Source organism: Oculina patagonica, chromosome 9 (genome assembly GCF_052425735.1).
Source record: "Oculina patagonica isolate OP01 chromosome 9, crgOcupat, whole genome shotgun sequence".
NCBI classification, from domain to species: domain Eukaryota; kingdom Metazoa; phylum Cnidaria; class Anthozoa; order Scleractinia; family Oculinidae; genus Oculina; species Oculina patagonica.
The window spans coordinates 3,016,931-3,035,169 of record NC_135766.1 but is presented as its reverse complement, the minus strand read 5'-3'; the positions used below and the strand labels follow the sequence as shown (position 1 = coordinate 3,035,169).

The 18,239-nt window shown below is 39.6% G+C and overlaps 3 protein-coding genes and 1 long non-coding RNA gene across 4 annotated transcripts; 3 read left to right on the top strand and 1 right to left on the bottom strand.

Moving 5' to 3' along the window:
* Positions 1-3,961: 3,961 nt before the first annotated feature.
* On the bottom strand, positions 3,962-6,139 carry LOC144665460 (uncharacterized). Its single transcript, XR_013572952.1, has 3 exons — positions 6,000-6,139; positions 5,172-5,268; positions 3,962-4,035 (listed from the first exon to the last, which is right to left on the bottom strand). It is a non-coding gene; the product is annotated as an uncharacterized LOC144665460 (long non-coding RNA).
* A 5,580-nt stretch (positions 6,140-11,719) lies between these two features.
* On the top strand, positions 11,720-12,232 carry LOC144664883 (uncharacterized). Its single transcript, XM_078526089.1, has one exon. It carries the CDS (start codon positions 11,720-11,722, stop codon positions 12,230-12,232), a length of 513 nt encoding a protein of 170 aa, XP_078382215.1.
* A 131-nt stretch (positions 12,233-12,363) lies between these two features.
* LOC144664881 (uncharacterized) lies at positions 12,364-12,792 on the top strand. Its single transcript, XM_078526088.1, has one exon. It carries the CDS (start codon positions 12,364-12,366, stop codon positions 12,790-12,792), a length of 429 nt encoding a protein of 142 aa, XP_078382214.1.
* A 1,693-nt stretch (positions 12,793-14,485) lies between these two features.
* Positions 14,486-15,457, top strand: LOC144664880 (uncharacterized protein F54H12.2-like). Its single transcript, XM_078526087.1, has one exon. It carries the CDS (start codon positions 14,486-14,488, stop codon positions 15,455-15,457), a length of 972 nt encoding a protein of 323 aa, XP_078382213.1.
* Positions 15,458-18,239: the final 2,782 nt, after the last annotated feature.

The following is an 18,239-nucleotide window of genomic DNA, read 5'->3' as shown; positions in this document are numbered from 1 at the left end:
TATAAATTGTCTTCATTCATTTGGTTTTTGTTTATTTTTTGATGAATAGCGAAAGTTCGACAAAGTTCTTTATGGCTAATCAGTTCCGTCCCTCGGCCCAAACCTATCTTTTCATAACCTTTTTGTACGCATTTCATGAAACAATGTCAGTCCCCTCCTCAAACCTTATACAGTATTACTAAATCCCTGTAGAAAACGTTTACATACTCAAATAAATGAACCGTCTGTGATACCTCCCTCTGTTGAGATACCCCCCCCCTCCCCCCACCACCACCCCAGTGGAAAGTACAGCCACCACAAGAAATTGGAAGGGTAACGGTGAATTCTAACAAATTGCGAAGAGAAGAAATGAAACCAGGTTGTCCGCTATTGTGCAGCACACGTTTGCTTTAAAGAATTGCGTGTAGACATACATGGCATTTATCGATTTGCAATTATGGCACAAGGAAGTAGGTTATTCATAGTGTCACTCAGCTGTTCAAAGCTATTTTGATTGCGCAAAGCAATTGCTTAAAAGGGTTTAAAGGTGACTTGATTATCCTGGTTTGGAGTGAAACATAATATAACAGATGGTCATTGACTTTACGTCAGAAACAACATAAGGGTAACGGTGAATTGTAACAAGCTACAAAGAAAAGAGATGAAATCAGGTTGTCCGCCTTGAAGCACACGTTTGCTTTAAAGAATTGCGTGTAGACATACATGGCATTTAACGATTTGCTATGATGGCACAAGGAAGTAGGTTATTCATAGGGTCACTTAACTGTTCAGAGCTATTTTGATTGCGTAAAGCAATTGCTTAAGAGTGTATCCATAAGAGGACCAGGCAACACGTGATACAGCTCATATCACCGATTTCGCCCAAACTTAGCATAAATGTTGGGTATGGTGAGCTATTTACTGTGACAAAACATCAGCTCAAAATATTTTATTCCCTTCAAGTTATGGCACCTTTTGCAAAAATGGCCATTTTTCACTAATTTATGCATATTTATTTAGCTGACTTTGATTAACCAGTTCCACAAGAAAAAAAGACTTCTGAAAATAAAATTCACTGCATTATATTCTGTGGTTATTAGGCTTTAAGTACAATAATTCACTTCAACCGTCTGATTTGATTTCTTCTCCTCAAACGGTCTTTTGGAAGGTACACATTTCGTACTGTTGGAAATAGCCTTTAACTAGTCCCCAATATCTCCCATGAGCAACAACTTATATACATTATTCTTACATGGGTAATGAAATCCATCATTAAACTTCACAAAAATGCCACAAAATGTCTGGGGAATTCCATATTCTATTAGCATTGAGGAACTAAACACACGTGACTTAACGATTTCTTGCTATTTCATCAAAATTCACCGAAACACAGAAGTCATTTATTTGCCTCAATTTGGCACAAAATCGGAACGAAATAGCTAATCAAGCATAAATTTATAGATAACAATCAAAATATTGGCGAAGATTGGCAGTTAGGGCATTTTTCAGAGCGTTTGCAGAGCAATATAATTTGGCAATGTTGTGATAGTAAATTTAAAAATAGCAGCGAAAGATTTTCTTCACAAGCTCGCTCAATTCAACATGTAGGCACATCAAAGTTAAGAAACAAGAAAGTAATACTACATACATGCCACTTATCGACACACAGATGCTTTCTTTTGAAGAATTTGTTCTTCCTCGCTGCACTTCGATCGTTCGATCGATCTCAATTGAGATGTACTGTTGCTTTGAGGCGCGATGAACTTAGCCAATACATCGTGGTTCATTCTTCGTGAAAGGTGTAAACAGGTTGTCAATAAAGTCATTCAAAGAGCTGTTTAAAGTTCACGGAAGGACACTTGTCTCAGCCAGTTTGAATGAAATAAATTTAACTGGAAAATAAACAGCCGCCATGTTGTATTTGTACCTTTGAGCCTGCCGTTTCAGTCGGCGGTAAAGCCGTACACTTGGGCAAGTACGTAGTGTAGTCATCATATAGTTGTTTGACTAAATCCTATATAGGGATATTCATAGAGGGGATACCACAGGTAACCAAAGCGTACTATGAGAGTTTGTATGGATGTACTATAAGAGCTTGTATGGATTTGAAATAAAGTTGAGAAAAATATCTCTTTTTACCGGGGAAAAGTTATAATGAAACTTTAAACCTTACCTGGTGTCACGTTTTTGTATTTCTAGTGCTTTAGAAAGTCATATGCATACGCGAGATTTTCGTCTTAACCGTCTGTTGCGTACTAAAAGAAAGACTTTCTTTTAGTACGCAACAGACGGTTGACTTTCTTTTAGTACGCAACAGACGGTTAAGACGAAAATCGCGCGTATGACTTTCTAAAGCACTAGAAATACAAAAACGTAACACCAGGTAAGGTTTAAAGTTTCATTATAACTTTTCACCGGTAAAAAGGGATATTTTTCTCAACTTTATTTCAAATCCATACAAGCTTTCTTAGTACATCCATACAAACTCTCATAGTACGCTTTGGTTACCTGTGGGGATACATAGCCTAGCCCTACACAGCTATACACGCCTATACATAGCCCAACACAGCTATACACAGCTATACACACGCGTGTTCATTTGCTTTTCCTCGGCAAATGTTTATTTTCGTCGGAATAGGTAGCGGATGGTGTTATCTACCCTCTGAACAACCGGGGCTTGATCTTAGCCTTATAAGTTGTGTGCGTTTCTTGTAAAAGTGAGAATTTTTTTCAACTTCTCCATTGAATTTTTTTGATAAATAGTTGAAGAGAAATACACTGGATGCAGTGTAATGTATGCGATGCAATCGGTTTTGATGCTCTGAAATTGAGCTCTGAAATGTTGGAAACCATTAAATAATCAGAGCAAGTTTTTCCATCTTATATCAGGTTAAAACTAGTATGTTTATTTTAAAGTGTCCCCATTTAGTGGTTTTATTACTGCTATTTTAGTTTTTGACACTCAAATAAAGGTTTTATTATTATTATTATTATTATTATTATTATTATTATTATTATTATTATTATTATTATTATTATTATTACAAGTGAAACCGGTAAAAACAATATATAATTATATATCCCATAGAAAACAGGTAAATGTGAAAATAGATTAGTGTGCATCAATCAGATCAATCTGCAGCTTACTTTCATAAGCAAGTGCCTACATTGTGTGGTTCCAGAAAATATCCATACCCACCCCAAGGATGGTCATTGGAAATTCTGAGGGGGATGAGGGTCTCAATAGTACAAATTTTTAAAAGAAAGTATGAAGTGAAACTAGAAAGCCCAGGGGGTGTGCGGGTCCAAACCAAAGAACCATCCTTGGGGGAGGTATGGATAATTTGGAACCACACCATGTGGAACCAAGCCTGTGCTGCAAAAAAACTTGACACATTAACTTAACCTGGAGAAAAATTTGTGGTCTGCGATAATAATTATGTAAATTCTCTGTTATTTCATTATTTTTACATGTTTTTATTGAAACAAAAATGTTTTGTCATGAACCTCAGAATGGTTTTAAAACTTACATGTAATTAAGTGTCAGTATTTACATGAAGCCTTATTGGGTTCTAGGGGAAGCCACGAGCCAAGCAGGCCACAGTGCCAGAGCTTATCCCGGTTTCTGTAGCATTAAGCGGCTAGGAATATTTCTACTCCCCCCTGAATGGGATGCTAGTCCACTGCAGGGTCCCCCCCCCCCCCCCCAGCATTATGTCGGCGGTACCCATTGACACACCTGGGTGGAGGGAGGCACTATGAGAGTAAAGTGTCTTGCCTAAGAACACAACACAAGTGACCCCGGCCAGGGCTCGAACTCGGACCGCTCGATCCGGAGTCCGGTACACTAACCATTAGGCCACCGCGCCTCCCATCTTATTGGGTTCTGAGATGTTCATATTATATAAAAAGCCATCAATGTCACTAAAGTCTATTCAGGTTTAAACTGGCAACATGTGGGATCAAATCATGTGATAATTTTATTACATTGACATAGTGTGTATTTTGGAGTTCATTTTGACTAACAGGAATGCCCTTGCAAAGTCTTCAAGTAACCTGTAAATAGAAACAAAACAAACAAAAAACTATTATTGATGAAATTGCTATTTTCCAGCATGCAGACTGTATATTAAAATTAAATGGCCCTTTTCAGTGTGTGAAAAAAACTGGCTGCTTTTATGTTGGGCCAGTGGATCCAATATTTTTTTCGACTTGCTACTGTAGATAGCCAAATGACATTTATGGATTTTTATTTTTTGTTGTAGTTGTTTCGAAAGAAACATGGGGCTTTGGGTAAGCTTATAATGGTTTAACCTTGCCCAGTCTACCTGGGTCAGGCAAGGAAGAAATCAATTTTCTTTGCACCCTTCCTTTCGTTAATTATTGCAGAAAAATGTCATATTATTTTAATAATCTTTAAAAATGTTTTGGACCCTAAAACTGAATTAATTTTTTGTAATCTGTTCATTTCAAAGCGTTACATCACTGAAATCTATGTTTGGTATTCTTGTAGAGCAAGTTGCCAACAAAAACTAAGCTGGAGTTTATTTAAATCAAATTTACAGCTACTGCTTGGCTAATTTTAATATGAGTTAAAAAAAAAACTTGGGTCTTGACAAAATGGAGCCAACAAGTCATGAGAGCCATTCCACTATATACAAATAGCACATTGGTTAGCCTAAAAAGCTCCCTGGTTAGCCTAAGCAGTACTCCAGTTAGCCTGAGTATAGTTAGCTGAGGTGGCTTCAGGTTATGCTATTTATTGGAGTTAGGTATTTCTGGCTTGTATGGCACTTATGTGTCATGAAACATGCGAGCCATGAAAGCCATTCCAGTTAGCCTACATAAGATTCTGGTTAGCCTATATAGTACTCTGGCTAGCCTTAAAAGCACTTTGGTTGCCAAAGGGTACATCATGTTGCTTGCAGTTAGCTTTATATTGCAATTGGGAGTAGGCGGGTTTTCTGGCTTTCTGGGTTTTACATTGCTACTTTAAAATGCTACTGAAGATCATCCAACAACTGAAAATACAGGTCTTAAAAACAAACAGATTTTTTGTAAAGTAGACAAATGTCTGGTCAAAAAGCAGATCTTAAATGCCTCAGGTAATGAATGTGTGTAGAGAGAAGGAAGGGAATTGCCAGAATTGACTGTCACATAACTATGTGTAAAACTAAGAGATCAACAATTACCTGAACTTGGTACAATCCATAGTTTAACTCACTGAACAGTAATCCAGAATGTCCAGTCAAAACATTAGGCATTCTATTAGTACCAAAAATTACTGACCTGTAGACCACAAAATGCAAAGGGAACGTAAATCTAATTCTATGTTTACCAATACAATAAAACATCATGGGAAGAACAAATTTTAAGTTAAGACATGGTCTCATTTATTAAACATACCCAAAAAGGCATTCCAAAACGTGAGTAGCACTGTTTAATTGAAGTCTAGATTAGCTACCAGGTTGAGTCTTTTTGCTCACCCTGAAGAAGGCAGTATTGCCGAAACGTCGGTAAAATCGTACCGAAACTTTTAGCGTTAATAACACTTAAAATTATGATATTTCATCTCGTACAAGACGCTACGCAGTTGTTACAAATTTTGACTGCAAGTAGTCTTTTGTCTAACTTAAAAAAGAGATCACGCTGAGCTGAAATGTTTCTTCCAATTTCAAAGGTATCACATAAAATTTTCCTGACGTAATTTTTCTTTGCGGCCTAAAATGGCCATTTGGTCAATATTTTGAGGAACATTTCCTCACGTATAAATAATGAAAGGAAGCGAGTCTTATTAATTTGGAAAACAGTAGCTTAAAATTCAGATGACGAACATAAATAACAGTTGTATGCCTCGACGAAATGACTGCCATTTAATACTATCGCCTTGTTCTCATCATCTATTTTTTTACGCCTAGCCCGGCTTTAACTCCAGTAAGCTAAGTTGATACTTATGATAAACGTCGAAGACATAAGCTTAACCAGTCTAAAAAAATCATTGTTCAATGAGAAAGGCTCACCTCTGCAGGTCCCTGTTAGTTTCTGTTGCCCACGTTTTCGCACGTTTCTACTCATTCCATATTCTTCTTTATCGGGAATACAAATAAAGGAGGTGTACCCTACGTTTGGGGACTCGTTTTGATCGCGTCAAGAAGGAAAAACATCGACAAACTGTCCTCTATAACTCAAAATCTTGTCGCATAGTCGCCATTTTGAAAATGCTCTTCATGACTCATGAGCCCACAATACGGACCACGGGGAATCCGCTGGGGTGACCACCAGCAGGGGGAGGGGGAGGGGCAGCTATTTAACTTCTCCCCAGGCCCACTCCTCTCGTCTGAAAGAAATTACATTCAACCTCGTTAAAGGCAAATGAAATGAGAAGAAACTGACAACGCCATCATAAAGAGCATACACTCCTTCCTTTGGCAAAATTTTCTTTTACTCCTACCGCAAATGGTCGTTGAGAAGGAAGCCAACAAACTTTTCAGTTGTATTTTTTACTGCCGTCCTTTTTTAGGAAAAAGTAATAATGGCCATTTTTAAAAAAACTATTTAAAAAGCTACAACTTGGCTTAAAAAAAACTTAAGAGAGAGATACAGGTAAAGTTTTCAAGCGAATTTAAAACTGCGGTCCGTTCTGGTCACGTGACCGATGACGTCATAACAATAAAAGTGATAAAAATGTACTTAACATATAAATATCTACCAACATGTAATTTGTTGCTTCCGCACATTTAATGCAACGCCAGATACGCACTTGTACCCAGACTCCCACTTTTTGAAAATTGTACATAGCTCCCTTAATATAAAAATTTTGTTCGGTACCCGGGCAGTCTGAAATGCCTCACACCAATGTGCTTCAAACTGCAATGACTGCTTTTTCAGTAACAAAATATCCTCGTCACAGTGAGCAAAAACGAACTTCAGGGCAATGTCACGTGACTAATGACGTCATCGTCCTACGACTTATACAAGAAGTAGTTTGTGGTAAGAGTTATTTCTATACGACGTACTACTACTGCTGACTTCAAACTGACCAAGTTATTTGGCATTGACGATTTTTCAGTTGCAAAGGAGTTTGGGAAGGTTTTAATTATAATTCTGTCTTGATTTAATAAAAGGTGGCTACAGTCTGGCTGTCAAGAAAATTGAATGGGGTTAAGATTTTTTTTTTTTTTTTTTTTTTTTCTTTTAAGGACATGGGAGATTATTTGGCTTACTTTCAGTGGAAATGAAGTGCTTTCAATTTTATACTCATGGCTTTTATCCCTTCCACCTACCCCCCCCCCCCCCTTCCATTTACTTTTGGTTAGTTTACCCAGGCTCCAACTCGCCATATCTACCGAACTTTGAATTCTAATGGCGCGCGCTGACTTGTAGAACAGAGGTGATCTAGTTTTTCATTTTGCTGTCTAAAGGAAGTTTGCCGGAGGACATCATTAAGTCCTATGAAGGTGGAAGTCTAACGATTTGCAAGTTTTGCGTCGGCTGTTATTGTACCTTAGAACAAAGCTTTAACGGGTTGAACTCTTGACTCGGTACAGTTTTGCTAGGTACAAATAGCGTTGTGCTTGCTTTAGACGGCAAAGGTCTTCAGCCACATCAACTAGGTCTCGGAACTAGACTTTAGGGCTGATTTGAAGGCGGTCATGGCGATATTCGGCTTGAACTCTTCCTTGGCTGGAGACTTAGAAAAATTCTGTTGTAATGTCCGGGGGTATTGGTTCCCTTTATAACGATTTTTTCCACATCCGGGGTATTACATTGTGAATAAGATGGAAAGGTTGCAAAGAGCGCAGCTGATGGTCGAAAGGAAATCACTTCAAACCCTTACGTGAGTAGAATTCTCTTCATTTGATGATTATTTTGCCGTTTGGCTAAGCTAGCAATCAGAGCGGCCTGTGATTCGATAGTCAGCAGCAATTCGATATGCGGGGTTTCCGGCCGTGAATTGACATGAACTATGACCGAATGGTCTCGCTGAGTCATGAATTATTTAGTTATTTTAATCCCGAATTCGTTGAAAATGAAGCGATCGTCGATGTAAAATGCTTTCTGATAGTTCATTTTAGACCATGCATGGATTTAGAAAGCTTTAGTCCATCTCTCGCTCCGGCGCTTTAAAAATTTGTTTTCATTTGATGTCATTTCATGTTGTAAACAAGTTAATTAAATTGGTAGAATTCATGATTTGAACAAAATGCCGTAAATGCAGTCTTTTTGGTTCATAAAGAGATTTATTAGAGTAATTTACGTTGAACATGAGCTACAACTAGTCGATTCATGCAAAGCTTCTTGCAAAAATATGTCTTTAGAACTAGAGCTGCGTCAAAATCTTTAGACACCTTTTATTAAATCAAGACAGAATTATATATTGTTTTTATAATTATGTTGTTTCTGTCTTTTTTGGGAGGTGGGGGAGGGGGTGAATATGGACATTCGAAGAAATGGCAGTATTGCCGAGACGTCGGAGCAGTTTTATACCGCCATTTAGCGTCATTTTGGAACATAAACAATTATTTTGATTTGGTTGCCGTGCATGCTGACCGTTGAACAGAAAAATCAAGAACTCTGTTTCGGTGAAAATCAAATAGAACAGTATTTTTTCTGGAAAATCGCTTCGGAGATTGACGGAACGTCAGAAATTTTCTTACCATTTGTAAGGTTTCCCAGTTCTAGTCTCCCATCCTTCAGGTCTCCCACCAACGGAAAGAAATAACAGGAAACTGAGCTACAAATGGTAAGCGACATCTATTTCGGTTAGTTTGCTAATTTTGGAAAGAAGCCTTTCCATTTTTCAGTGGTCATTCCAACCGGTTCTCTCCAACAAATGGTAAGCACCCTAGAGTTCGTTCAGCATCACAATGCGGTAAACACGTCAAGCTGTAGCGGAAGAAATTGTTTTCCCTGCGACAATTTGAAAATATTCTCATTTTCATCACAAACTTATCCAACGAATACTCGCGGAGGAAAAGCAAATGATCGCGCGTGTGGTCACGCGTGATGGACGCGTGATGCCCAGTGAACGGCCGTACCGCTGACTGAAACGGCAAGCTCAAAGGTACAAATACAACATGGCGGTTGTTTATTTTCCAGTTAAATTTATTTCATGCAAACTGGCTGAGACAAGTGTCCTTCCGTGAACTTTTAACAGCTCTTTGAATGACTTTATTGACAACCTGTTTACACCTTTCACGAAGGATGAACCACGATGTATTGGCTAAGTTCATCGCGCCTCAAAGCAACAGTACGTCAATTGAGATCGATCGAAGAATCGAAGTGCAGCGAGGAAGAACAAATTCTTCAAAAGAAAGCATCTGTGTGTCGATAAGTGGCATGTTTGTAGTATTACTTTCTTGTTTCTTAACTTTGATGTGCCTACATGTTGAATTGAGCGAGCTTGTGAAGAAAATCTTTCGCTGCTATTTTTACATTTGCTATCACAACATTGCCGAATTATATGGCTCTGAAAACGCTCCGAAAAATGTCCTAACTGCCTTTTCTTCGCCAATATTTTGATTGTTATCTATAGATTTATGCTTGATTAGCTATTTCGTACCGATTTTGTGCCAAATTGAGGCAAATAAATGGCTTCTGTGTTTCGGTGAATTTTGATGAAATAGCAAGAAATCGTTAAGTCACGTGTGTTTAGTTCCTCAATACTAATAAAATATTGAAGTCCCCAGACATTTTGTGGCATTTTTGTGAAGTTTAATGATGGACTTCATTACCCATGTAAGAATAATGTATATAAGTTGTTGCTCATGGGAGATATTGGGCACTAGTTAAAGGCTATTTCCAACAGTACGAAATGTGTACCTTCCAAAAGACCGTTTGAGGAGAAGAAATCAAATCAGACGGTTGAAGTTGATTATTGTACTTAAAGCCTAATAAACACAGGATATAATGCAGTGAATTTTATTTTCAGAAGTCTTTTTTTCTTGTGGAACTGGTTAATCAAAGTCAGCTAATTAAATATGCATAAATTAGTGAAAAATGGCCATTTTTGCAAAAGGTGCCATAACTTGAAGGGAATAAAATAATTTGAGTTGATGTTTTGCCACAGTAAATAGCTCACCATACCCAACATTTATGCTAAGTTTGGGCGAAATCGGTGATATGAGCTGTATCACATGTTGCATGGTTCTGCCCTGTTCTCTCACGGGCACACTCTTAAAAGGGTTTAAAGGTGACTTGATAGTAGTAAAAGGATGGATGATTGACGCCCCTTTTTTGGGCAGCCATCCACTAAAAGTGGGCAGCCAGAATAAATTTATTTTGGATGACGTCATAATGAAGGTGTGGCTTATGATTTAAAATGCGCGGCAATCTTTGGTGAGGTGAAATAAATTAAAATAAAATGCGCGCGCGGGAATTTATGCAGCATAATTTATGCCTTGACGTCACGACACGATAAGCCTACTTGATTGACAGATTGACAGAGTAGCGACCCAACGCTGATTGGCTAGCACCAAAATAAAAGCAGATCTTTCGTCAAACCCACCACTTCACTATTTCATCTCAAGATAAGGTTATCTTAAGATTGTTTTCAAAAGGGAAAAATATGCTTCAAGTGGAATCGACAGCTAAACGTCAGTTAACTGTGGACGAAGTCGAAGAAATTCAACGCAAACGGATCGCCTCCATTGTAGGTCATGTGTTCCAACTTACCTATGCTGCGTATTTAGACCAGCTTATCCACCAAGTGAAAGTAAACCGCTGCAATGGCTGTGCTTTTTATCATCCAAGCCAGAGAGAACACTCCTGTATTATGATGGATAGTGAAGACGCTTGGATCTACTACCATGATGAAGCCTGCGAGCAAATAGACATTGCTACCGTAAAGACAACTGTGGAAAGTGTTTGCAGCGCCTTGGGGCTTAAACTTGGTCAGACGTGGGAAAACTATCTGACTGAGTTGCCTAAGCAAGCTTGGACCACCATCTATCTTACATCTTTGGAGCTCGAACACTATGATCACGATATTAAGAATCGCGTACTGTATGCTCTTTATTATGGACCTAATCGTTTGAAATCGAACAATTCTAGTAGGTTTGATGCGGACGAAGCCTGTGATGAAAATGCAATTAGCGATGACCCATGTGAAGTGGAATGTCCCGAGACAATTATAAGAAAAGAAGAAAAACAAATGGATCTTGACCATGTAATTGATGAGCTTCAAAACACGTTGTGTCTGTAAAAATAATAAAGAAGGTTAATGGTGTGTTTTGAGTCATTTTGTGACTTTTCTTGTCTTCGTTAACATGGGTCTCTCTCTCTCCTTGCTTCGAATCGAGTTTTCTCGGTACCGCTCACAAGCGAATAATGTAAACTTATCTATAAGTGACATAGAATCACTCAAAGAAAACTTTTGTAAATTACCCGGCTCGAATCTTGAAAAGTTGAAGCAACTTCATACAGAAGTGTTTTCAGAAATTAACTGGGGACGATTTGTGGTATTTCTAAGCTTCGCTGAGCGGCTAGGATTAACCGAGGAAGAATGGGAACGACTATTTTGTTTTTTAGTGCCCACGCTCATTCAGATTCGAGAGTAGCTATATTAATGAAACATCACAGGGAAAAGAGGCATTCGGGTTTCGACCGTAGCAGTAAGCACAAGTGATGGGTTGCTGTCCACCTTCATCCAGTTTTGGATTCGAGCGCATTCTTAACCGCATTCGCTGCGTGTTAGCTTGTTGTGGCGGCAAAGTAATTGTACAAAACTCAGAGTTTTGTGATGGAGAAAAAACTGGCCAGCATTTATCTCGACCCAAGTCATCCCGCAAGTTTCGGTGGTTTGGATGCTGTATACAGAGCAGTCAATGAGGATGGAGGGAGTAAAATTTCTCGCAAACAAGTCAAAGATTGGTTGAGTCAACAAGACGTTTACACGCTGCATAAACCTGCCCGTAGGCGTTACAAAAGGAGTCGAGTAATTGTTTCTGGCATAGACGCACAATTTCAGGCAGACCTTTGTGATGTTCAAAACCTCAGCCGCTACAACAAAGGTTACAAATACTTACTTACTTGCGTGGACATTTTCAGCAAGTATGCCTGGGTCGTGGCTTTAAAGACGAAACAAGGCCAAGAACTGGTGAAAGCTTTTCGGACCATTCTGGCGTCTGGGCGAAAACCGTCTAAACTTCAAACGGATCAGGGTACCGAATTCCTTAATCGCGTGTTTCAGAAATTCCTGCGAGACAATGACATCGATTTTTTCACGGTGAATTCAGCCTCAAGGCGTCGGTGATAGAACGATTCAACCGCTCATTTAAAAACAAGATGTATAAATATTTTACAGCCAAAAATACCCTGACCTATATAGACGTGCTTCCTCAGCTGGTAAAATCTTACAATAACACTTACCATCAGAGCATTAAAATGAAACCGAGTCATGTTACCAAAGCCAACGAAGCTAAGGTTTGGGACACACTGTATGGCAGAGATGTACAGAAAAGAGTGCGCTTCAAATTTCAAGTTGGAGATCGCGTAAGGATCAGCAAGGTCAAGCGAATTTTTGAAAAGTCTTACCTTCCCAATTTCACGGAAGAAATGTTTACGATCTACAAGCGATTTGCACGTCAAGTACCAGTCTATAAACTTAAAGATGATGCTGAAGAGATCCTAGACGGTACATTCTACGAACCTGAACTGCAAAAAGTAATCAAGAACGATGATGTCTATCGCGTTGAAAAGATCTTACGCAAGAGAAAGCGCAACGGATTAGTAGAATATCTTGTGAGATGGAAAGGATACAAAGATCCAAAATTTGATTCCTGGGTTCCTGAAAGTGATATTTCGAATTTGTAATTTATGCATTCTTGTGTAGTGAATAAAACATTATGAAATGGTACAATGTTTGTCGCATCGTTTCTTATAAATGAAGAATACCCAGATTAAAAAGTTCATTTGAACACAACATATTATGGAGGTAACACAGTTTTATCTGCATCTTCCTAGCAATAGCAGTCTAGATAAATATCCAAATAACACGTTGACAGAGTACCGGGTTTGTTTACCTCAAACCGTTAGCTTGACGGGGGACTGGGAAGTAGCCTTAACAGAAATTCATTATCCTCACAGCTGGAATAATCTACAAGGAAATTTTGCGACTCGGTTTGATATTCGCAACCACGAACTGTTTGGACAATGGGAGTCATTTCGTGTTCCACCGGGTTATTATTCTTCCATTGGGGACATTATATTAAAGATGAACGAGCTGGTAGACAATGAAAAGCGTTTCGGTGATGATGTGAAATTTACCTACGATACGCTCAATAGAAAGGTCACTGTTCACTTGCAAAATAATGCAGAACTGTTCTTTGACGATATCGGATACCTGCTAGGGTTTCCCCCAAGACAACCTTTTTCCACAACAACCACTGCTGATAGAGCAGTGGATTTGGAATACGGATTTCACGATCTTTACGTTTACTGTGACATTGTACAACCACAATATGTTGGAGACGCACTTGTTCCCTTACTCCGGATCGTCCCCGTTGAAGGAAATGATGGACAACGGATCAGCAAATCCTTCGTACGCCCGCAATACATACCTGTCAGCAGAAAGCAGTTTCAAAGTATTGAAGTAAATATAAAGCGCGACACAGGAGCATCAGTACCATTCGAGTTTGGGAGAGTGTTGATTACACTTCATTTTCGACAGAGCAGACCCGTAAACTTTTAAAGAGATGAAGAAAATTTACACCCCGAATCACAAGTTGTATGAAGAATATTATTTACGTCAAGCTAAGCAAAAAGGTGGAAACTTACCAGCTTTTCACGGTGCTCGATTTCAGCGAGGTTATGGGTTAGGTTCCATATTTAAAGGTCTTTTCCGGTGGGCAGTGCCCCACCTTCAACAGGGTGCTAAAATACTTGGAAAAAAAGCACTGCAGGCGGGTGTCAATGTTACACAAGATGTGCTAGACGGAGAAAACCTAAAAAGGGCGATCGCTAAACAAGGCCAAAAAGTCCTAGGTCGATATTCCCAGAATGCTTCGCAGTCAGGTGCTGGCAAAAAAGGTACAAAAAGGAAAGCGCAGCCAAGAAAAAACAGTTCGCCTCCAAGCAAGAAGCGGAAAACATCTCTGCAGAAGAAGAAGAAACCCGAAGAGGAATATTCATTTTTAAAGTAGACATGGCTTTTGTTCATCACGAATCTCAAGAGTGCACAAAATCAGAACTTGATCTTTTCACAATTCCTGCTACACAAACATCCATCACCAAGGGTCAATGGATTGAATATCACCCCCTTACTAACATCACTGATAGCGGTCCGATCGAGTTCAACGTCTCTGGAACTGGAGAAGAATATCTTGATTTGGCAAAAACCCAGCTGTTTGTTAAAGCCAAGATCACTAAAGCAAACGGTACTGCTTTAGATGCCGAAACAAAAGTGGGACCGGTGAATCTATTTCTACATTCCCTGTTTTCGCAAGTGGATGTTTCTTTGAACGAGTGACTTATTTCCCCATCCACCAATACCTACCCATATCGTGCCATGATTGAAACGTTGTTGAACTACGGGGAAGATGCTAAATCAAGTCAACTATCCATGGCTATGTTTTACAAAGATACCCCTGGAAAGATGGATGTCGGGGATCCCGTGGCAAACGATGAAGACGCAAACATGGGCTTAAAAGCTCGCTTTGAATTCACAAAAGAAAGTCAAACAGTGGATATGATAGGTCCCATCCACAGCGATATTTTTTTCCAAGACCGTTTAATTTTGAACGGAGTCAATCTAAGACTCAAACTCAACAGAGCTAAAGATTCTTTCTGCTTAGTCTCATCAGCCCCTGGAGCTAATTTTAAGGTGGTCATTACAGAAGCAATCCTGTTCGTTCGAAAAGTGAAAGTGGCCTCTTCTATTACTCTTGGACACGCAGCTGCTCTAAAGCAAACAACTGCCAAGTACCCTATCCGCCGAGTTGATTGCAAAGTTCTCACCATCCCGGCCGGATTTAGTAGCTTTACGCCAGACAACCTTTTCTTGGGTCATATTCCAAAGCGCCTGGTATTAGTACTGGTGGATACAGCAGCTTTTAATGGAACATATGCCTCCAACCCGTATAATTTTAAACACCACAACCTTACCCAAGTGGGTGTCTACGTGGACGGGGAACAAATGCCGCGAAAACCCCTGTTTCTCAAATTCGATGAAGCTGGCGGTCAAAATTTTATAGCCGGATTTCAAAGCCTCTTTTCTGGAACAGGGAAACTCTCCCAAGAAGCTGGCAACCAAATAGGTAGAGGTGATTATGGTTCTGGCTACACAGCCTTCTGTTTTGACTTGTCCCCAGACCACTGCTCGGGTGATCATTTTGAGCTTATAAAACAAGGCAACCTCCGTGTCGAGCTTCAGTTTGGACAAGCACTCGCCAACACGGTTAACCTTATCATCTACGCCGAGTTCCAAAACGTGATTGAAATTGACGCTAGCCGAAACGTTCTGTACGACTTTACAAACTAGAATGAATACCATCCAATTGACGCATATATTGAGAAAAGGTAAACATACGCGAGGTGTTTTTCAAGGAGTGTATCCTTCAGATAAACTACCAACAAGTGTTTCATCCTTCCCAGCCCTGTTCATCGCCAATGTGGATACAAGTGAAAAGCCTGGGTCGCACTGGGTTGCGTTTTATTTTACCAAAGACCGGGAGGGAGAATTTTTTGACTCTTACGGATTACCTCCAAGCAATTATACTGGAACTTTCACCCGCTTTTTAAATAATAATTCTAACGAGTGGACTTTTAACTCTGTGACATTGCAGAGTATTGATAGCAAAGTGTGTGGACATTATTGTTTGTATTATGCTGTTTTCCGCTGTCGTAATATTAGTATGAGCACAATTGTACAGCGTTTTTCTCACAATAAACGACGCAATGATTTTCTTGTTAAACGCTTTATCGAAAAACATTTCCCACTAAGTTTAAACAAATATTATACCCATGTAAAGAAACAAGGAGTGAAAGCACAGTTCAATAAGGACACCATGTAAAATACTTTTAAACGTATTTTATTGAAAGATCAAAATAAAGAACATGTTTTACAATAATAAAAAGTTCTCTTGTCATGATTTATAATCGTAACCAACGAACAGCTTGGGGGCGTGGACTTGCCGCTCTTCGCTTTTGCTTTTTCACGGCAGATGACGTAGAGGGGGGAGTAGGAAGCCAACGAGAGGGGCTATCTGGCGTTTCGTCCCTAACTTTTGCTTTAAATTCTCGTATGGCGCTCTGGCGTTGTGGATTTCGCACCAGGTTCTCGGGGACATTCATTCGTGCCAGGCCCCTTGCAAACACTGACCATCCAACTGGTTCGAATCCTTTTCGGTGACGCAATATGTCATTGACTAAATCTACCACATGAGAACCTGGAATCGGTTTGTTTTCATACATCAGTTCCCCCTTGTCGTTCCAATGCAACAGATCCCGATTTTCTTTAATTTTATCCAAAAGCTGTCTTGCTCCAGTCTTGTAAAGCTTTGGTACACTTTTCATTACTTCTTGTTCTACTGCTGTCGGTATGGTTTCTAATTCGGAGGAATCTTTACTGGTCTCTTTTTCTTTACTCTCTTCTGGTTTAGGAGTTTCCACGGGCTTGGCTGTTGTTAATTTGACGTGAAGTGGTTGCCCTTTTCGCTGGTCATAATAAGTTAGATACCGCTGCAAGACTTGATTGTAAAGTTTTGCTTTCTCCTCGTCGTCTAGCTGTTTACTGGATAAAATCGCAGTCATTTCACTATCTAGGTTTTTCAGTGTTTGTGTCACAGGTGGCGTTAATATATGCTGACGTTGCTGCAATCTTTCTAGTGTATTTTCTGGGACTAGAACCATACGTTTAGCGTGATTCATTTTAGACAAGAATCGAACTCAACACACGAAGCACAGGCGGTAGCAAGACACTTAAAAAGTTTCCTCCGTGTTAAACTAAGATTTGCTTTTTCTTTTTAAGCGGAGTGCTTTTCTCGGCAAGAGCAATCAATGATTTCTTGTGGGCTAGAAGTTTTCTCTTGGCTGGCTTACTGACAGGAACGGTTTGTTTTAGCACGTTTAAAACACACTCACAAATGGTTCTCACTAAGTTGTCGTCTGCTACTTTTAAAATTGCCTTGCGTTGCGCTGGAGTACACTTGGCCAAGAGTTTCAAAAAATCGTGGTTCTTTCTTAGTCGCTGGGCCATGCTCAACTGAACTATGACGCTGTGATACAGCCTTTTTATACCTTTCTGACGTAAGCAATTTGAGTTTCCCCGGGGAAAATGTTGGTTCTCAACCTGAAGTCGGTGGGCGTTTCCGGTTTGAGATCGCATAATACATAACCGTAGGATCTACTGGTCGCATCTTGGAATGATTCCTGCATATATTTGGAATGACCGGGAAACATTTGTTTTGCTAAATGTGTTACTTGACTACTATCGCGTGGAGATTTAAACAAAACCAAATAGTGGCAGTTTAAGCTCATATCTCTCAGTTCTTTTCCGCGGTGAAAAATATTTTGTAAAATAAATATTACACTCAAGTTTCGGTGATGACATCCTTTCGTGAACAGATTGATGATTCGCTGATCATTAGCCAGTTCTTGCATCAAATCATCAATGACCACTAGGTTTCTTAAGGAAGGGTTAATCATGCTCTCTAAATCACCGGGAAGGCCTTCGACAAATGTGATGTTTGAAGTAGTCCTTTGCATATTCCATATAACCAAATAATGTTTTCAGGTGCTCCATCAATCATTTCTTCGCCTGATTCAAGCAAACGTTTAACAAACTGAGATTTCCCGCTACACGTCGGCCCGGAGACGATCGCGGGAAAAGGATGTTTCCACCTCGGATTCATGGTCACAACTGATTAAGGAAACTGCGTGCACTTTCATTTATAGAAAGATCGTTTTAGGTTCAGCTCCTTTCTCGTAAACACGAATCATATTGGTGTGTTGTAATTTGGAGAACTGTAACCAATACTTCCGCTCCATCTCTGATAATTCGTGCACTTGCGCCAAATGATTTGCGAGTCGAACTAAAAATTTGGAACAGCAGCCAGGAATGGGGCAGTGTTTACATTTTAGCCTCTTCATGTTTATGGTGTGGAAGTTCGATAAAAACTGAACAAAATGTTTTAGAACACAAATTTTATAGCGCAATAAGGGCACCAGAGGCACCAAGGGCAGCGAGGGCATTGAACTGTGATGTGTTTTTTCTGGAAGCGCGCGTGGCAATCTCGCGTGGAGTTCGCTCACGAAGTTGGACA

Excerpts from the sequence above, each read along its gene's own strand:
- LOC144664880 (XM_078526087.1), top strand. The coding sequence starts at position 14,486 with ATGATTGAAACGTTGTTGAACTACGGGGAAGATGCTAAATCAAGTCAA.
- LOC144664883 (XM_078526089.1), top strand. The coding sequence starts at position 11,720 with ATGGAGAAAAAACTGGCCAGCATTTATCTCGACCCAAGTCATCCCGCA.
- LOC144664881 (XM_078526088.1), top strand. The coding sequence starts at position 12,364 with ATGAAACCGAGTCATGTTACCAAAGCCAACGAAGCTAAGGTTTGGGAC.